The 14,852-nt window shown below is 42.1% G+C and overlaps 1 protein-coding gene across 1 annotated transcript in view; it reads right to left on the reverse strand.

Moving 5' to 3' along the window:
- Positions 1–11,683: 11,683 nt before the first annotated feature.
- The window catches only part of LOC117516783 (fibroblast growth factor 14-like), a 92,823-nt gene continuing 89,654 nt past the window's right edge, over positions 11,684–14,852 (reverse strand). The window contains 1 exon segment of the mRNA XM_034177642.1: positions 11,684–12,200. Coding sequence (XP_034033533.1) covers positions 12,052–12,200 — 149 coding nt within the window. The 3' untranslated portion in view covers positions 11,684–12,051.

The following is a 14,852-nucleotide window of genomic DNA, read 5'->3' on the forward strand; positions in this document are numbered from 1 at the left end:
TGGCTGCGAAGTTCGTGCCGAGGTTGCTGACGGCGGAGCAAAAGCACCTCTGTGTGGAAGTCTCACAGGACATGCTGGACTCCATTCACACTGCTCCCAGTTTTATGGACACCATTATAACCGGTGATGAGTCCTGGGTGTACGGGTACGACCCGGAAACCAAGTTCCAGTCGTCACAGTGGAAGCATTCCACGTCGCCACAACCGAAGAAGGCGCGCCAAGTGCGCAGCAACGTGAAGGTTATGCTGTTTTTTTGACTCCCGTGGTGTGGTACACCACGGGTACGCACCACAGGGTCAAACAGTAATGAAGGAGTATTACAGAGATGTCCTCCGTCGCCTCTGTGATGATGTAAGGCGCAAGAGACGAGAGTTGTGGGCCACATGAAATTGGCGCCTCCACCACAACAATGCTCCAGCTCATTCCTCCAGTTTAATTCAGACTTTTTTGTCTCAAAACCAAACTCCTGTGGTTCCACAGGCTCCATACTCTCCTGACATGGCCCCTTGCGACTTCTGGCTGTTCCCAAAAATCAAAACACCATTAAAAGGAACGCGTTTTGAGACGAGGGAGGACATCATGGCTGCAACGACGGCGGCGCTGCGCGCCATCCTGAAAGAGGTGTTTTTGGAATGCTTCCAACAGTGGCGACACCGCTGGGAGAAGTGTGTGGAGTCCCAAGGAGACTACTTCGGGGGTGATTAGGTTTCCAACGCTCCAGGTAAGCCAGTTTTTTTTTCCCAGCCAAAGGTTCAATTCAATTCAGTTTTTTTTTTTATATAGCGCCAAATCACAACAAACAGTTGCCCCAAGGCGCCTTATATTGTAAGACAAGGCCATACAATAATTATGTAAAACCCCAACGGTCAAAACGACCCCCTGTGAGCAAGCACTTGGCTACAGTGGGAAGGAAAAACTCCCTTTTAACAGGAAGAAACCTCCAGCAGAACCAGGCTCAGGGAGGGGCAGTCTTCTGCTGGGACTGGTTGGGGCTGAGGGAGAGAACCAGGAAAAAGACATGCTGTGGAGGGGAGCAGAGATCGATCACTAATGATTAAATGCAGAGTGGTGCATACAGAGCAAAAGAGAAAGAAACAGTGCATCGTGGGAACCCCCCAGCAGTCTACGTCTATAGCAGCATAACTAAGGATGGTTCAGGGTCACCTGATCCAGCCCTAACTATAAGCTTTAGCAAAAAGGAAAGTTTTAAGCCTAATCTTAAAAGTAGAGAGGGTGTCTGTCTCCCTGATCTGAATTGGGAGCTGGTTCCACAGGAGAGGAGCCTGGAAGCTGAAGGCTCTGCCTCCCATTCTACTCTTACAAACCCTAGGAACTACAAGTAAGCCTGCAGTCTGAGAGCGAAGCGCTCTATTGGGGTGCTATGGTACTACGAGGTCCCTAAGATAAGATGGGACCTGATTATTCAAAACCTTATAAGTAAGAAGAAGAATTTTAAATTCTATTCTAGAGTTAACAGGAAGCCAATGAAGAGAGGCCAATATGGGTGAGATATGCTCTCTCCTTCTAGTCCCCGTTAGTACTCTAGCTGCAGCATTTTGAATTAACTGAAGGCTTTTTAGGGAACTTTTAGGACAACCTGATAATAATGAATTACAATAGTCCAGCCTAGAGGAAATAAATGCATGAATTAGTTTTTCAGCATCACTCTGAGACAAGACCTTTCTAATTTTAGAGATATTGCGTAAATGCAAAAAAGCAGTCCTACATATTTGTTTAATATGCGCTTTGAATGACATATCCTGATCAAAAATGACTCCAAGATTTCTCACAGTATTACTAGAGGTCAGGGTATGCCATCCAGAGTAAGGATCTGTTTAGACACCATGTTTCTAAGATTTGTGGGACCAAGTACAATAACTTCAGTTTTATCTGAGTTTAAAAGCAGGAAATTAGAGGTCATCCATGTCTTTATGTCTGTAAGACAATCCTACAGTTTAGTTAATTGGTGTGTGTCCTCTGGCTTCATGGATAGATAAAGCTGGGTATCATCTGCGTAACAATGAAAATTTAAACAATACCGTCTAATAATACTGCCTAAGGGAAGCATGTATAAAGTGAATAAAATTGGTCCTAGCACAGAACCTTGTGGAACTCCATAATTAACTTTAGTCCTGTGAAGAAGATTCCCCATTTACATGAAGAAATTGTAATCTATTAGACAAATATGATTCAAACCACCGCAGCGCAGTGCCTTTAATACCTATGGCATGCTCTAATCTCTGTAATAAAATGTTATGGTCAACAGTATCAAAAGCAGCACTGAGGTCTAACAGAACAAGCACAGAGATGAGTCCACTGTCCGAGGCCATAAGAAGATCATTTGTAACCTTCACTAATGCTGTTTCTGTACTATGATGAATTCTAAAACCTGACTGAAAACTCTTCAAATAGACCATTCCTCTGCAGATGATCAGTTAGCTGTTTTACAACTACCCTTTCAAGAATTTTTGAGAGAAAAGGAAGGTTGGAGATTGGCCTATAATTAGCTAAGATAGCTGGGTCAAGTGATGGCTTTTTAAGTAATGGTTTAATTACTGCCACCTTAAAAGCCTGTGGTACATAGCCAACTAACAAAGATAGATTGATCATATTTAAGATCGAAGCATTAAATAATGGTAGGGCTTCCTTGAGCAGCCTGGTAGGAATGGGGTCTAATAAACATGTTGATGGTTTGGATGAAGTAACTAATGAAAATAACTCAGACAGAACAATCGGAGAGAAAGAGTCTAACCAAATACCGGCATCACTGAAAGCAGCCAAAGATAACGATACATCTTTGGGATGGTTATGAGTAATTTTTTCTCTAATAGTTAAAATTTTGTTAGCAAAGAAAGTCATGAAGTCATTACTAGTTAAAGTTAATGGAATACTCAGCTCAATAGAGCTCTGACTCTTTGTCAGCCTGGCTACAGTGCTGAAAAGAAACCTGGGGTTGTTCTTATTTTCTTCAATTAGTGATGAGTAGTAAGATGTCCTAGCTTTACGGAGGGCTGTTTTATAGAGCAACAGACTCTTTTTCCAGGCTAAGTGAAGATCTTCTAAATTAGTGAGACGCCATTTCCTCTCCAACCTACGGGTTATCTGCTTTAAGCTACGAGTTTGTGAGTTATACCACGGAGTCAGGCACTTCTGATTTAAAGCTCTCTTTTTCAGAGGAGCTACAGCATCCAAAGTTGTCTTCAATGAGGATGTAAAACTATTGACGAGATACTCTATCTCACTTACAGAGTTTAGGTAGCTACTCTGCACTGTGTTGTTATATGGCATTAGAGAACATAAAGAAGGAATCATATCCTTAAACCTAGTTACAGCGCTTTCTGAAAGACTTCTAGTGTAATGAAACTTATTCCCCACCGCTGGGTAGTCCATCAGAGTAAATGTAAATGTTACTAAGAAATGATCAGACAGAAGGGAGTTTTCAGGGAATACTGTTAAGTCTTCTATTTCCATACCATAAGTCAGAACAAGATCTAAGATATGATTAAAGTGGTGGGTGGACTCATTTACATTTTGAGCAAAGCCAATTGAGTCTAATAATAGATTAAATGCAGTGTTGAGGCTGTCATTCTCAGCATCTGTGTGGATGTTAAAATCGCCCACTATAATTATCTTATCTGAGCTAAGCACTAAGTCAGACAAAAGGTCTGAAATTCACAGAGAAACTCACAGTAACGACCAGGTGGACGATAGATAATAACAAATAAAACTGGTTTTGGGGACTTCCAATTTGGATGGACAAGACTAAGAGTCAAGCTTTCAAATGAATTAAAGCTCTGTCTGGGTTTTTGATTAATTAATAAGCTGGAATGGAAGATTGCTGCTAATCCTCCGCCTCGGCCCGTGCTACGAGCATTCTGACAGTTAGTGTGACTCGGGGGTGTTGACTCATTTAAACTAACATATTCATCCTGCTGTAACCAGGTTTCTGTAAGGCAGAATAAATCAATATGTTGATCAATTATTATATCATTTACCAACAGGGACTTAGAAGAGAGAGACCTAATGTTTAATAGACCACATTTAACTGTTTTAGTCTGTGGTGCAGTTGAAGGTGCTATATTATTTTTTCTTTTTGAATTTTTATGCTTAAATAGATTTTTGCTGGTTGTTGGTGGTCTGGGAGCAGGCACCGTCTCTACAGGGATGGGGTAATGAGGGGATGGCAGGGGGAGAGAAGCTGCAGAGAGGTGTGTAAGACTACAACTCTGCTTCCTGGTCCCAACCCTGGATAGTCATGGTTTGGAGGATTTAAGAAAATTGGCCAGATTTGTAGAAATGAGAGCTGCTCCATCCAAAGTGGGATGGATGCCGTCTCTCCTAACAAGACCAGGTTTTCCCCAGAAGCTTTGCCAATTATCTATGAAGCCCACCTCATTTTTTGGACACCACTCAGACAGCCAGCAATTCAGGGAGAACATGCGGCTAAACATGTCACTCCCGGTCCGATTGGGGAGGGGCCCAGAGAAAACTACAGAGTCCGACATTGTTTTTGCAAAGTTACACACCGATTCAATGTTAATTTTAGTGACCTCCGATTGGCGTAACCGGGTGTCATTACTGCTGACGTGAATTACAATCTTACCAAATTTACGCTTAGCCTTAGCCAGCAGTTTCAAATTTCCTTCAATGTCGCCTGCTCTGGCCCCCGGAAGACAATTGACTATGGTTGCTGGTGTCGGTAACTTCACATTTCTCAAAACAGAGTCGCCAATAACCAGAGTTTGATCCTCGGCGGGTGTGTCGCCGAGTGGGGAGAAACGGTTAGAAATGTGAATGGGTTGGCGGTGTACACTGGGCTTCTGTTTAGAACTACGCTTCCTCCTCACAGTCACCCAGTCGGCCTGCTTTCCCCGGCTGCTCGGGATCTGCCAGGGGGGAACTAACGGCGGCTAAGCTACCTTGGTCCGCACCGACTACAGGGGCCTGGCTAGCTGTAGAATTTTCCACGGTGCGGAGCCGAGTCTCCAATTCGCCTAGCCTGGCCTCCAAAGCTACGAATAAGCTACACTTATTACAAGTACCATTACTGCTAAAGGAGGCCGAGGAATAACTAAACATTTCACACCCAGAGCAGAAAAGTGCGGGAGAGACAGGAGAAGCCGCCATGCTAAACCGGCTAAGAGCTAGTAGCTGCGCTAAGCTAGCGGATTCCTAAAAACACGCAAAGTGAATAATGTGTAGATAATTTAGAGGTGATTCAGCAGAAGGAGTGCTTTAGTTAAGGCACGTGAAGATTACACTGTGAAACAAATCGTAATCTAGATAACTAGATCAATCTAACTGCGCAGATTAAACAGCTAACAGATACAGAAAAACACCGCTGTGCTCCGGAACAGGAAGTGATACAATACCGCAAAGGTCCGGATACGTTTCTCACAGACCTCGTATTTTACTCCAATTTTTTTCGAAAGTATAACCTGTATGGTAGTAGTGCCAAAGCTTAGTTCAATCTGACATACAGTATCTAAGCAGCTGGGAGCTGTGAGATGTGAAGGGGGGAAAAAAGATGGAAATTCATCTTAGTATTCTAACCCTAGCCCTTATGTTTCTGAACGCTAAATGCGAAATGTGTGGAATGTGAATGTGTAGGAATGTGCACAAAATATCTGTTCGTATATCATATGAAACACCTCATGAGAATATGGTGCGCCACTTGGCATAGCGACGAGGACAAACTGGATGTTGTTCCATCTTTAACGATGGGAAGATATGGACTATTGAAGGTGAGAGAGTCACCCGGTTTGAATGAGGTATTGGGAATAATTGTGTTGTATACAGAGGGAAATTAATCTGTAACTTCACTAAATGTTGACTTTTTAAGAAAACTATCAATGGCCACAACATCCTATTTTAAATGCTAGTAAATTAGTGTCCATCTCGTTAACACTAAAAATGACTGCGTCCTCACATTGTTACAGACAGTAATTGTGCTATAAGAGCTGGTTTGTCTACGGTCAACATGTGAAGGCAGCACAACACATTGCTCTCGAATACCGATTGGTCAGCTGGTTGATTTGTGACCTTTAGTCACACTACTTCTTCCGCAGTTCAACATGAGGTGCCAAGAAATATGGACTCAGGATGAGGAAAATGCCTGTTTGTTTTTCATCAGGTACTTGTAATATAAAGCTTTTGTAGGGACAGCCTTTCCTGACCTGGTGCAACGGGTCATGTGATCACTGTCGTACAGAGAAGAAATGCCAGTGTGGATGTACCAAGAAATAAATTATGCTGGGGTAACTTTTTGTGTGGTCTTTCTGTATGATCACAGCTGAGGTATCTGGTCTGCTGCATAGACCAGAAACCGACATAACTTGATCCAACTAGACTGAAAAATGGTTTTCCAGTTTTTAAGTACAGCATTTCTGTAAAGGCCCTATTTCTGGTCATACGACAGGTTAACACAACACAGGTTACATTAAAGAACAGACTTTAGGGTACAGATGCCTGATTGTCATGGTTTATTCTATCTTCCCTAATGGGATGCCATAAATGCCTAGAATACGTTACAACCACAGCTGTTTCACACAAGACAAACACACGAGTCCAAAGACTATTTCTTCCCCCCGTCATGAGCCCACTTTGCCTTGAAGAGTTTTAGATGGGAGATAGGCTGCGTCATGACTTGAGAGTTTTGAAAATCTGGACTAAACCCTGCTAGATCCCAAGGTAGGTTGAGCATTTAGCATAAATCAACATTTGGGCTTGGCTGGGGATGAGAGGCTACACAGCACCAATAACACAGCACTCTATTTTTCACATTCCTGCAGATTTCAAACCCAAGGTTCATCTTAGTGGCTAGTGCTTTTACCTGAAAACACACATGAAAAGCACGTGGAAAAATCTGAGAAACGCTGTTAGCTTGTGTTTCACAATTTAAAATCTTTTAGTTTAAAGCAAATAATGAGGTCAAGTGCCAGGTCTTTCAGATTCAATTTGGGGGGTTGTATCCAAACTAGGTGGGTGGTGTAAGATTTATGGTATTCTATAGATCCTGCCATTTTTTTTATTTTGGTTTGGGACTGAATGTAATCAAATGAAATATCACAGAATAGTCAGGTTTTAGTGTTTGGTTCCAAATTAGTTGCAGTCTTCAAATCTGGACCTTGTGGATTCTTCCCTGATGGTGCACCTCCACTACAGCTGTTTCAGCGAGTGAAATGCACGCTAAATTTGATTCAGATCAGTGGCTGACTTGGCTGTTGTCGAGCATTGTGCCTCTTTGCTTTAAAAACTCTTTGGAAAGTGCTTTGGGTCACTGCCTAACTGGATTGTGAATGAGTTTTATATGTATGGATAATGTGTCTAGAATCACTTCAGATTTAATTCTGCTGCTTTTGTCAGCAGTTGCGTCTTTCATCATGAGGAGGAAATCTGTTCCTCTGGCACTCTTCCACACGTATGACATAACAAAGCCTCAAACGTTCTTCACAGGCCAGTGCTTCCCCATGGTCCTGTTCAGACACAGTCTGACTTTCTATCTGCCTGCAGGTACCACAGCAGGTTCGGTTCTGGGAGCATGCACTGTGCCGCTGTATCCGCCACACTACACAACCACTTTGGGTCCTGGATCACAACCACCCGAGGCAGACAAAACAGTCCCCCCACCTCTTGAAAGTACCACCTACATACAGTATCTGCTGCAGCCAGGTGAAATGTGGGGTCCCCTTGACCTTTTATCCCCTGCTGGCAGAGCGGATTATGTTGTGGAAATGTCTATCTGTCCCAAAAGGGTATGCTAAGTGTTCTGAATGATCTCTCACACCTTTAAGGAGGAATTTAGTGTAACTTGGTGCAAGTCCTTGTTATAGGTTGGTAATACGCATATTATCATTCCAGTTGGGCCCATTTTACCATAGTTACGCCCTTGATTAACAAATCTAGACTCCATCAATTTCATGAGTGGGTGCCTGCATTCTGAAATCAGATCCTCACACATTTTTAGGAGGAATTTGTGAAACCTGGTACAAGTCCTTCTTATAGCCTGGTATTACGGATATTGTAATATTGTACAAGATTGACACATTATGGCAGAGTTATGGCCTTGATTAACAAACAGAGACACTGCCAGTTTCATAAGTTGGTGTCTGCATTCTGAAATCAACTACCGCATACCTTGACATGTTAAGAGACTGTAGTAAGCACTTGTACCAAAGCAGCACTTGCCAGCGGGGGGATTAATGTGCTGTCAGAGCACTCTTATTCCATTTGGTGGGTTCCTCAACACTGAGGCACCTGTGTGTTGGACCACACCCAGAGAAGAACGCTGTCATGGCCAAGATGTCTTAGCTGACACTCTCTCACAATATTTCATCTGAGATTCCCTAGATGTTTTCAACAAGCTAATCTGGCCTGTTTTTTAACCAATGGTTTACAGTTCATGATGGCCTTGATTGTTGACTTTTATACAATTGCACATTTCTCCTGAAGGATGTTCTTGACCTGGCCTATAGCTGTGAAGGGGCTGCTCTTCATCAGGGGTAAGAATTCTTCTGCCACACTCTTGTTGGGTTTCAGTGCCACTTTGCCTCAACTTTGCAATTCTCTCTTTCTAAGAATCTACTGAATGATTGACTTTGCGGCACTTCTTGTAGTTTCTAGAAGTGACAACTATTTGAACTTCAATGGCAAATGCAACACTTAAATTCAGCATTTATCACCTTTAAATTAGGATCAACAAATAACAACACATCCGCTGCTTTTGCGTAAATAAATACATGTCCCATAGGTTTCTGACAGAAACTAAAAATAGATCAAAACACAGATCAAGAACCAAATCACACTTCCATGTCTCATCAATGTCATATTCTGATGTTGGAGCGTCGTCAGGATCATGTTGATTGACGTCTCAGTGCAATAGAACCCAATTTGGTAGAGGTCCCATATTAAAGTCTGCACTTTAGGATCAGAATCATTATTTGATTTAAACTCTAAAATGCTGTGATAGCTGAAATATCAATAACTTTGCCAGTACCCAAATATTAGCATTCCTCCTCCACAGGCAGCATTGCTCTTGGTTCAGAGATGCTGCTTCTATGGGCCGGTGCCTGTTTGATGCTGGCATAACTAATAAGGATTAATCAGCCTTCATTTTCGTAGGGTCGCTGCTTTGTCTCATTTCTTTCAAGGAAGGTCATTTATCTTCAGTAAATAGGCTGGTGTTTCACAGATCTGCTTAAAATTCAAAGTGCTTGTGCACTTTTTCAAACTGAACTGGAATTCAAAGCAGGAGAGCAGCACAGCAAATGTGTCTCCAGTAGCGGCCTTTTTATCCTGAACGCAACATTCATTTAACACGTATCTGCCTCGGCATAACCAAAACGAAACGTGGGATCACAGTATCGGAGTCCTCAGGGACGTGACACACTACTCGTGCAACTTCTGAAGACTTCCTCGGCATCTAGTCTTACACACTAAAGGAACAGAACGACTGGATGTAGGACACAAGTGGCATCCAGAACAGGGTGGCGCCGTGTTGACTGTCACAGTGAGAGGGCAAAACATTGGCAATTCATTTGGTTTAATTCCATTTGATTTTCTGCCTTGTTCTCCGTGTTTCCATCATTGCTCTTTTGATTGGATGACAGCTCTGTGTCATACTTTTATCACTATTATAATTTTGGTTGTTGGTTTTCATTATTTTCTTCAGAAATTGCATTTCTGATGCCTGTTTCTAATTTGCATTTAGTTGTGCAGGTCGATTTACCATTAGTTACCCTGTTCTGACATCAGTGAACTACTAACCTTGAGTTTTCATTAATACTATGACAACTGCAAGATAATATTTGGTATGCACAACAAATGAGCTTATGTGACTTTAGCGGCTTTCTACTTTAAGACACAGTGAAACAGGTGTCGTTTGCGTCAGCGGTGTGACATATGTTAGAGTGAAACTGGACTGGATGTAGTATTCCGAGCTCAATACCACCAGTCACTTAAAATACTCTCTTTGGAGCACAAGCCGTCATGGCCACTGCTTAGCCAGTTTCCTCAAAACAAATAAACTCGGACACGGAATGTGCTACTTGAAATGAAACTTAAGAATCAGATATCTCTGTGTGAGCTGTTAATGACTCACAAGCTAACAAGACCAAGTGTGGAGGATAAGGGAGGACATGCTGGGGAAGCCCTCAAATCACATTGATTGGATTAATTGAAGTGGCTGATAATTAGCAGAGAGTGCAGGATTGGTGGTTTCTAGTGCACTAAAAACCTCCCGATCCTTTTTCAAGTACAAATGGAGAACATTTCCTGCACGTTCAGCTTTTTGTCTAGCTAAAATCACAAACCCACTAAATGTAATGTGCAGACTCGCATTGTGGACATGGAGACTGTAGACAATTCCACTATGCTTTTCAACAAATAATGGCGCCAGTGGAAAAACGAGGCTGTGAGCCTTCAAACCAGCAAGTTAAATCAAAATCACTGGGGAAAACCGGGGAAAAAAACACCCCCGTTTTTTGAAAATCGGTGTGATGCCGTAAAGATTGTTGGAATGTATGGCGCACTGCCAGCGTTCCATTTGTTGCTTGTCTTTTGGCTCTCCATCTCCTTCGCGGGCGTGGTTCTACATCCTTGTTTGCTATTTGTGGAGATAAAGCAGCTTTCAGAAGTGGAACCTAAAAACCACAATCTATGGCCTCAATCCAGTGCTTGACAAAGAGAGGCACTTATCAAAGTAGAACCTAGCACTTTCCCCTCTGAAAACACCAAGCCCGCCAAGTGCCGCACTGACTCACCAATGTATTTCTAGAAACAGTAAATCGAGGGTTTTAAGAATATAAATATGCAAAAATACATATATTTTGACAAATACCAAGAACGACAATTAACACATACAGTAGATTACGGGCTTGAATTATACATTTGTCATTTCACTGTGTCTTTAATTTCAAGTAGTTGGGAAGGCAACAGATATACAAACACTACCAGTTTCCCCATCATGACTGACAATACCCTGCTTCTGGAAAAAAAAACTGCTACCATGCTGTTTGGATGACAGCGTACCCCACTAAAATACATGTGCAGAAAACCCACCGCTGATCTCTTAGAAATCATCTTCAGCCACAGAGCATTTGAAGTCAAAAAACTCTTTATGCGACCTTTCACCTCTGGGCCGAGCTACACTGTGTCAGTTATGTGGAAACGGTAGCTTTGGCAAAGAGAGAGGAAACACTGGTCAGACAGAGAGAGGTAGAAACAAAAATCTGTTTTCCTCTCTTAACCACACACAGCGTGCTGTGTGGCGCGTTAGTAATAAGCCGTCGACAATAAAAGACAAACATGCTTTTAAGCTATGCAGTGATCAAATAGTGTCGCTGTCAAAATAAAAGCGCTATATTTTCAACGCCACATGGCAGATTTGTAAATAGGCCTAGCTCTAATGCCAAGCGCATCATCGCCGTTAATATTTCAAGTACATTCCATTGCAGCTTGAGTGTCCTGCAACCGAATTTTATTTGATTAAGGACTACGCGTCCTCTAAATCATCAGCCTTTGCTGTTTAAAGTGTTGGCTTTGCCTGACGTTTGTAATTTATTTATTCTCTAGAGCAAAGAGCATTCAATTTAGAGATGGAGCAATTAAGTGCACCGGGCAACAGAAAACAGACGGGCTTTCATTCTCAGAGATTGTCACAGAAAAATATCGGTGAAGGTTTTTCTTTTTTTTGTATATATCGATTCTATGAGTCGTTTCCGTATCAGGACATGCCGCTGTCCTGAGTCTGATATGTCTCGCCAGCATCAGCCCAACTTTACTGTTCCTGCTTCTTCTTCTTCTTCAGTTACATCATTGTCGTCCTCCTGCGCCACCACCCACTGGAGCGTTATGTTCCTTTGGTCCTGCCCCACAACACAGGATCCATCCAATAGTTAGAGAGGTGAGGCGGGACATGCAGCCCCATTGCTGACTTGTCAGGTCCTGTGTTTGTTTGATTGTTTTATTTGTGGTTGTTGTTTTTGTTAGTTTTGTGACCATTGTTGCCATTTTGTTTCTTCAGATTGCAACAGATTGGTAAAGTGGGCGGGGTTATGTCTTCTCCTTGTCAGGTTTGTTGACTGGCTTGCCACCGTTCATGACCACTGGTTCAGTCGTTGTGCTTTTGGAAGGCGGGCCTCCAGCGAGTTTAGGCACCGCCTCCCCTACATCATGCAACGACGGCTCTCTGTACATTGCAACTAGAGGAGTGGAAGAGAAAAAAGAATAAAAGAAAAATTTATTAACATTCGTGAATAGTTTTTCTATTACAACCCCAGTTACAAAAAGTTGGGAAAATACAAATAAAATTACAAAATCCAGTGATCCTTGCATTACTTTAACTTCACTTTCAGTGCAGACAGTATGAACCAAACTTGTTCATGTTTTGTGTAGTCAACTGCATTTCATTTATCTATATCTATCTATCTATCTATCTATCTATCTATCTATCTATCTATCTATCTATCTATCTATCTATCTATCTATCTATCTATCTATCTATCTATCTATCTATCTATCTATCTATCTATCTATCTATCTATCTATCTATCTATCTATCTATCTATCTATCTATCTATCTATCTATCTATCTATCTATCTATCTATCTATCTATCTATCTATCTATCTATCTATCTATATATATATATATATCCATTCCTTCATTTAAGACCTGTAACCCCATTCAAAACAAAAGCTTGGATAGGGCAAATTATTCTAAATATAAAAATAAATCGCATGGATGGATGGATTGATACATGAACATTTCCAAGTCACTGAATATGTCTGGATACATTTACATCAATATTAAGAAAAACAAACAGTGTGGGTACTGTATGATAAATCTGTGACAAGCAGGCAGTTTTCAAAAAATTGAGGAACATGCTGGATTGAGACTGGTGAGGGAAGCAACCAAGACACTATTGCAGCCCTGTAAGAATTATAGGCTTCTGTTGAGAATCTGGGAATGGTTGCAATATTGCTTGTTGCATCCCCATTCAAGATTCATGTTGGAGGAGAGTAGATAAAGACTGTAAAATGGGAAAATGGATCAGATCTAGGCTCATATTTCCTATGTGCCATCTGGCAATTTGCAGCTAAGATTTTCATATGTATACCCATCCCACCCCTGCCACATTTGTCCATGTATTGTGGAGTTGCATCAGGAAAGGCATCTGGCGTAAAACTTGTGCCAAAATCAACATGCAGGTCCACCTTGGATCTGCTGTGGTGAACCCGAGTGGAAACAAGTGAGTAGCCGAAGGTACTTACTTTTATATATCAGTATTACTCCCTAAGGGCCCCTTCACATATAACACGAAGTTAGGCAAAAGAAGCAGAAACCGGCCGAAAGGCTGTGAAAAAAAAAAAAAATGAATTGGGGGGGGTGCGAAAAATTCCACCTGCTGTCAGAAGGGACACATGGTGGGACAGGCATGAACGATCATAGTTTCATGCATGTCCATGGCGCATCCATGAACACAGTGCGAGCACGTGGAAAGTTGTGCCCAAACAGCAGCGGAGCAATGAGTTGCTGGACATATGTATATAAATGAAGGAAAATGTGTAAGCACAAATTCAGAACAGCACAGATTCAGAACATTATATGAACAATGAATGGAATGTTCAAATGTTAGACAGTCATGTTATTGGTCATGAATCTGTTTTCACTGTAACAAAAAAGAAAGGAAATAAAAAACCACACCAAAAAAAAAAAAAAAAAAAAGAAACAAAACAGTGGTTGGTAAGGTTAGACCTTTCTTGTGTAAAGCTCCTTGAGGCAACTTTGTTGTGATTTGACTTTTATATAAATGAAACAAATTGAATTGAATTGAATTCAAAATTAAACACTACAGTTTCTATAATATTTAATTCCTGTGCGCACAATACAAGAATGATCCTCCTAGACGTATACCAGGAAGTGATGAACTGAGATGATGACTTTTTCTTCCTTCTATTTTTTACATGAATGACCTGATACACTCGTTTCATGAGCCAGCTCTGTGTGTCCAATGCGCACTGAAGCACTGGTGACCGCGTTCCAAAGATGATATGTGTTTTTAATGATTACACTGTGAGGAGAGCCCACCTATGCACGCACCTCGCGGTGGTGTCTTGTGACATGATATTCTGCATCACACAGTATGTGTTCTCCAGCTGTGACTTGCGGGTCCACAGATCCCAACAGCACCGGCTGGCACACACACGGCCACATTACTGAACAAACTCAGCTCAAAGAAAATGTGTCACTCTCTGTTCCTTTGTTATGTGATTATTTATTTTATGTATTTGTTATGTAGTTATTGTTGAATGTATTGTTGAATTGTCCTGTTCTCTGTTTTTTTAATGTAACACGTTGTGTGCACTGAGCTGCTGTCAACTGGAAGTGACGAGAGTAATGAGAGCCCACCCACACATGAGCATTGCTGGAGTGTTGTTCATGTTGTTGATGGTACGACATGTACCATGTCATTCCTGTGTGACTGCGAGTACACATCTGTCCCAGCTGAACATTACAGCCATCCAGATGCACGCTCTGCTGGACAGCTGTTGCACTGCAGCCACCTCAGCCGCTCCTGGCAATGTTCGATCATGCTGTGGGAGGGAAACGAAGACACACTCCTCACGACAGCTGTGTTGTGGGGGGGTTGTCACACTCACATGCTACATGTGTTGGGGGGGTGGCTTGCATGACGTGTTTTGCTTGGTGGGGCCATTCGCACAGCCAGGGTGAAAGTGGTCAGCTGCTTTCTACTCTTGTGCTGGCAGCACAAATGGCCCTACTTTTTCTATGTGCTTCACGAGTGATGTTGGATGTTCGTGGGTAGCACCTGGACTCCAGTCGACTCCGGCT

This window comes from Thalassophryne amazonica, chromosome 1 (genome assembly GCF_902500255.1).
Source record: "Thalassophryne amazonica chromosome 1, fThaAma1.1, whole genome shotgun sequence".
Lineage (NCBI taxonomy): Eukaryota > Metazoa > Chordata > Actinopteri > Batrachoidiformes > Batrachoididae > Thalassophryne > Thalassophryne amazonica.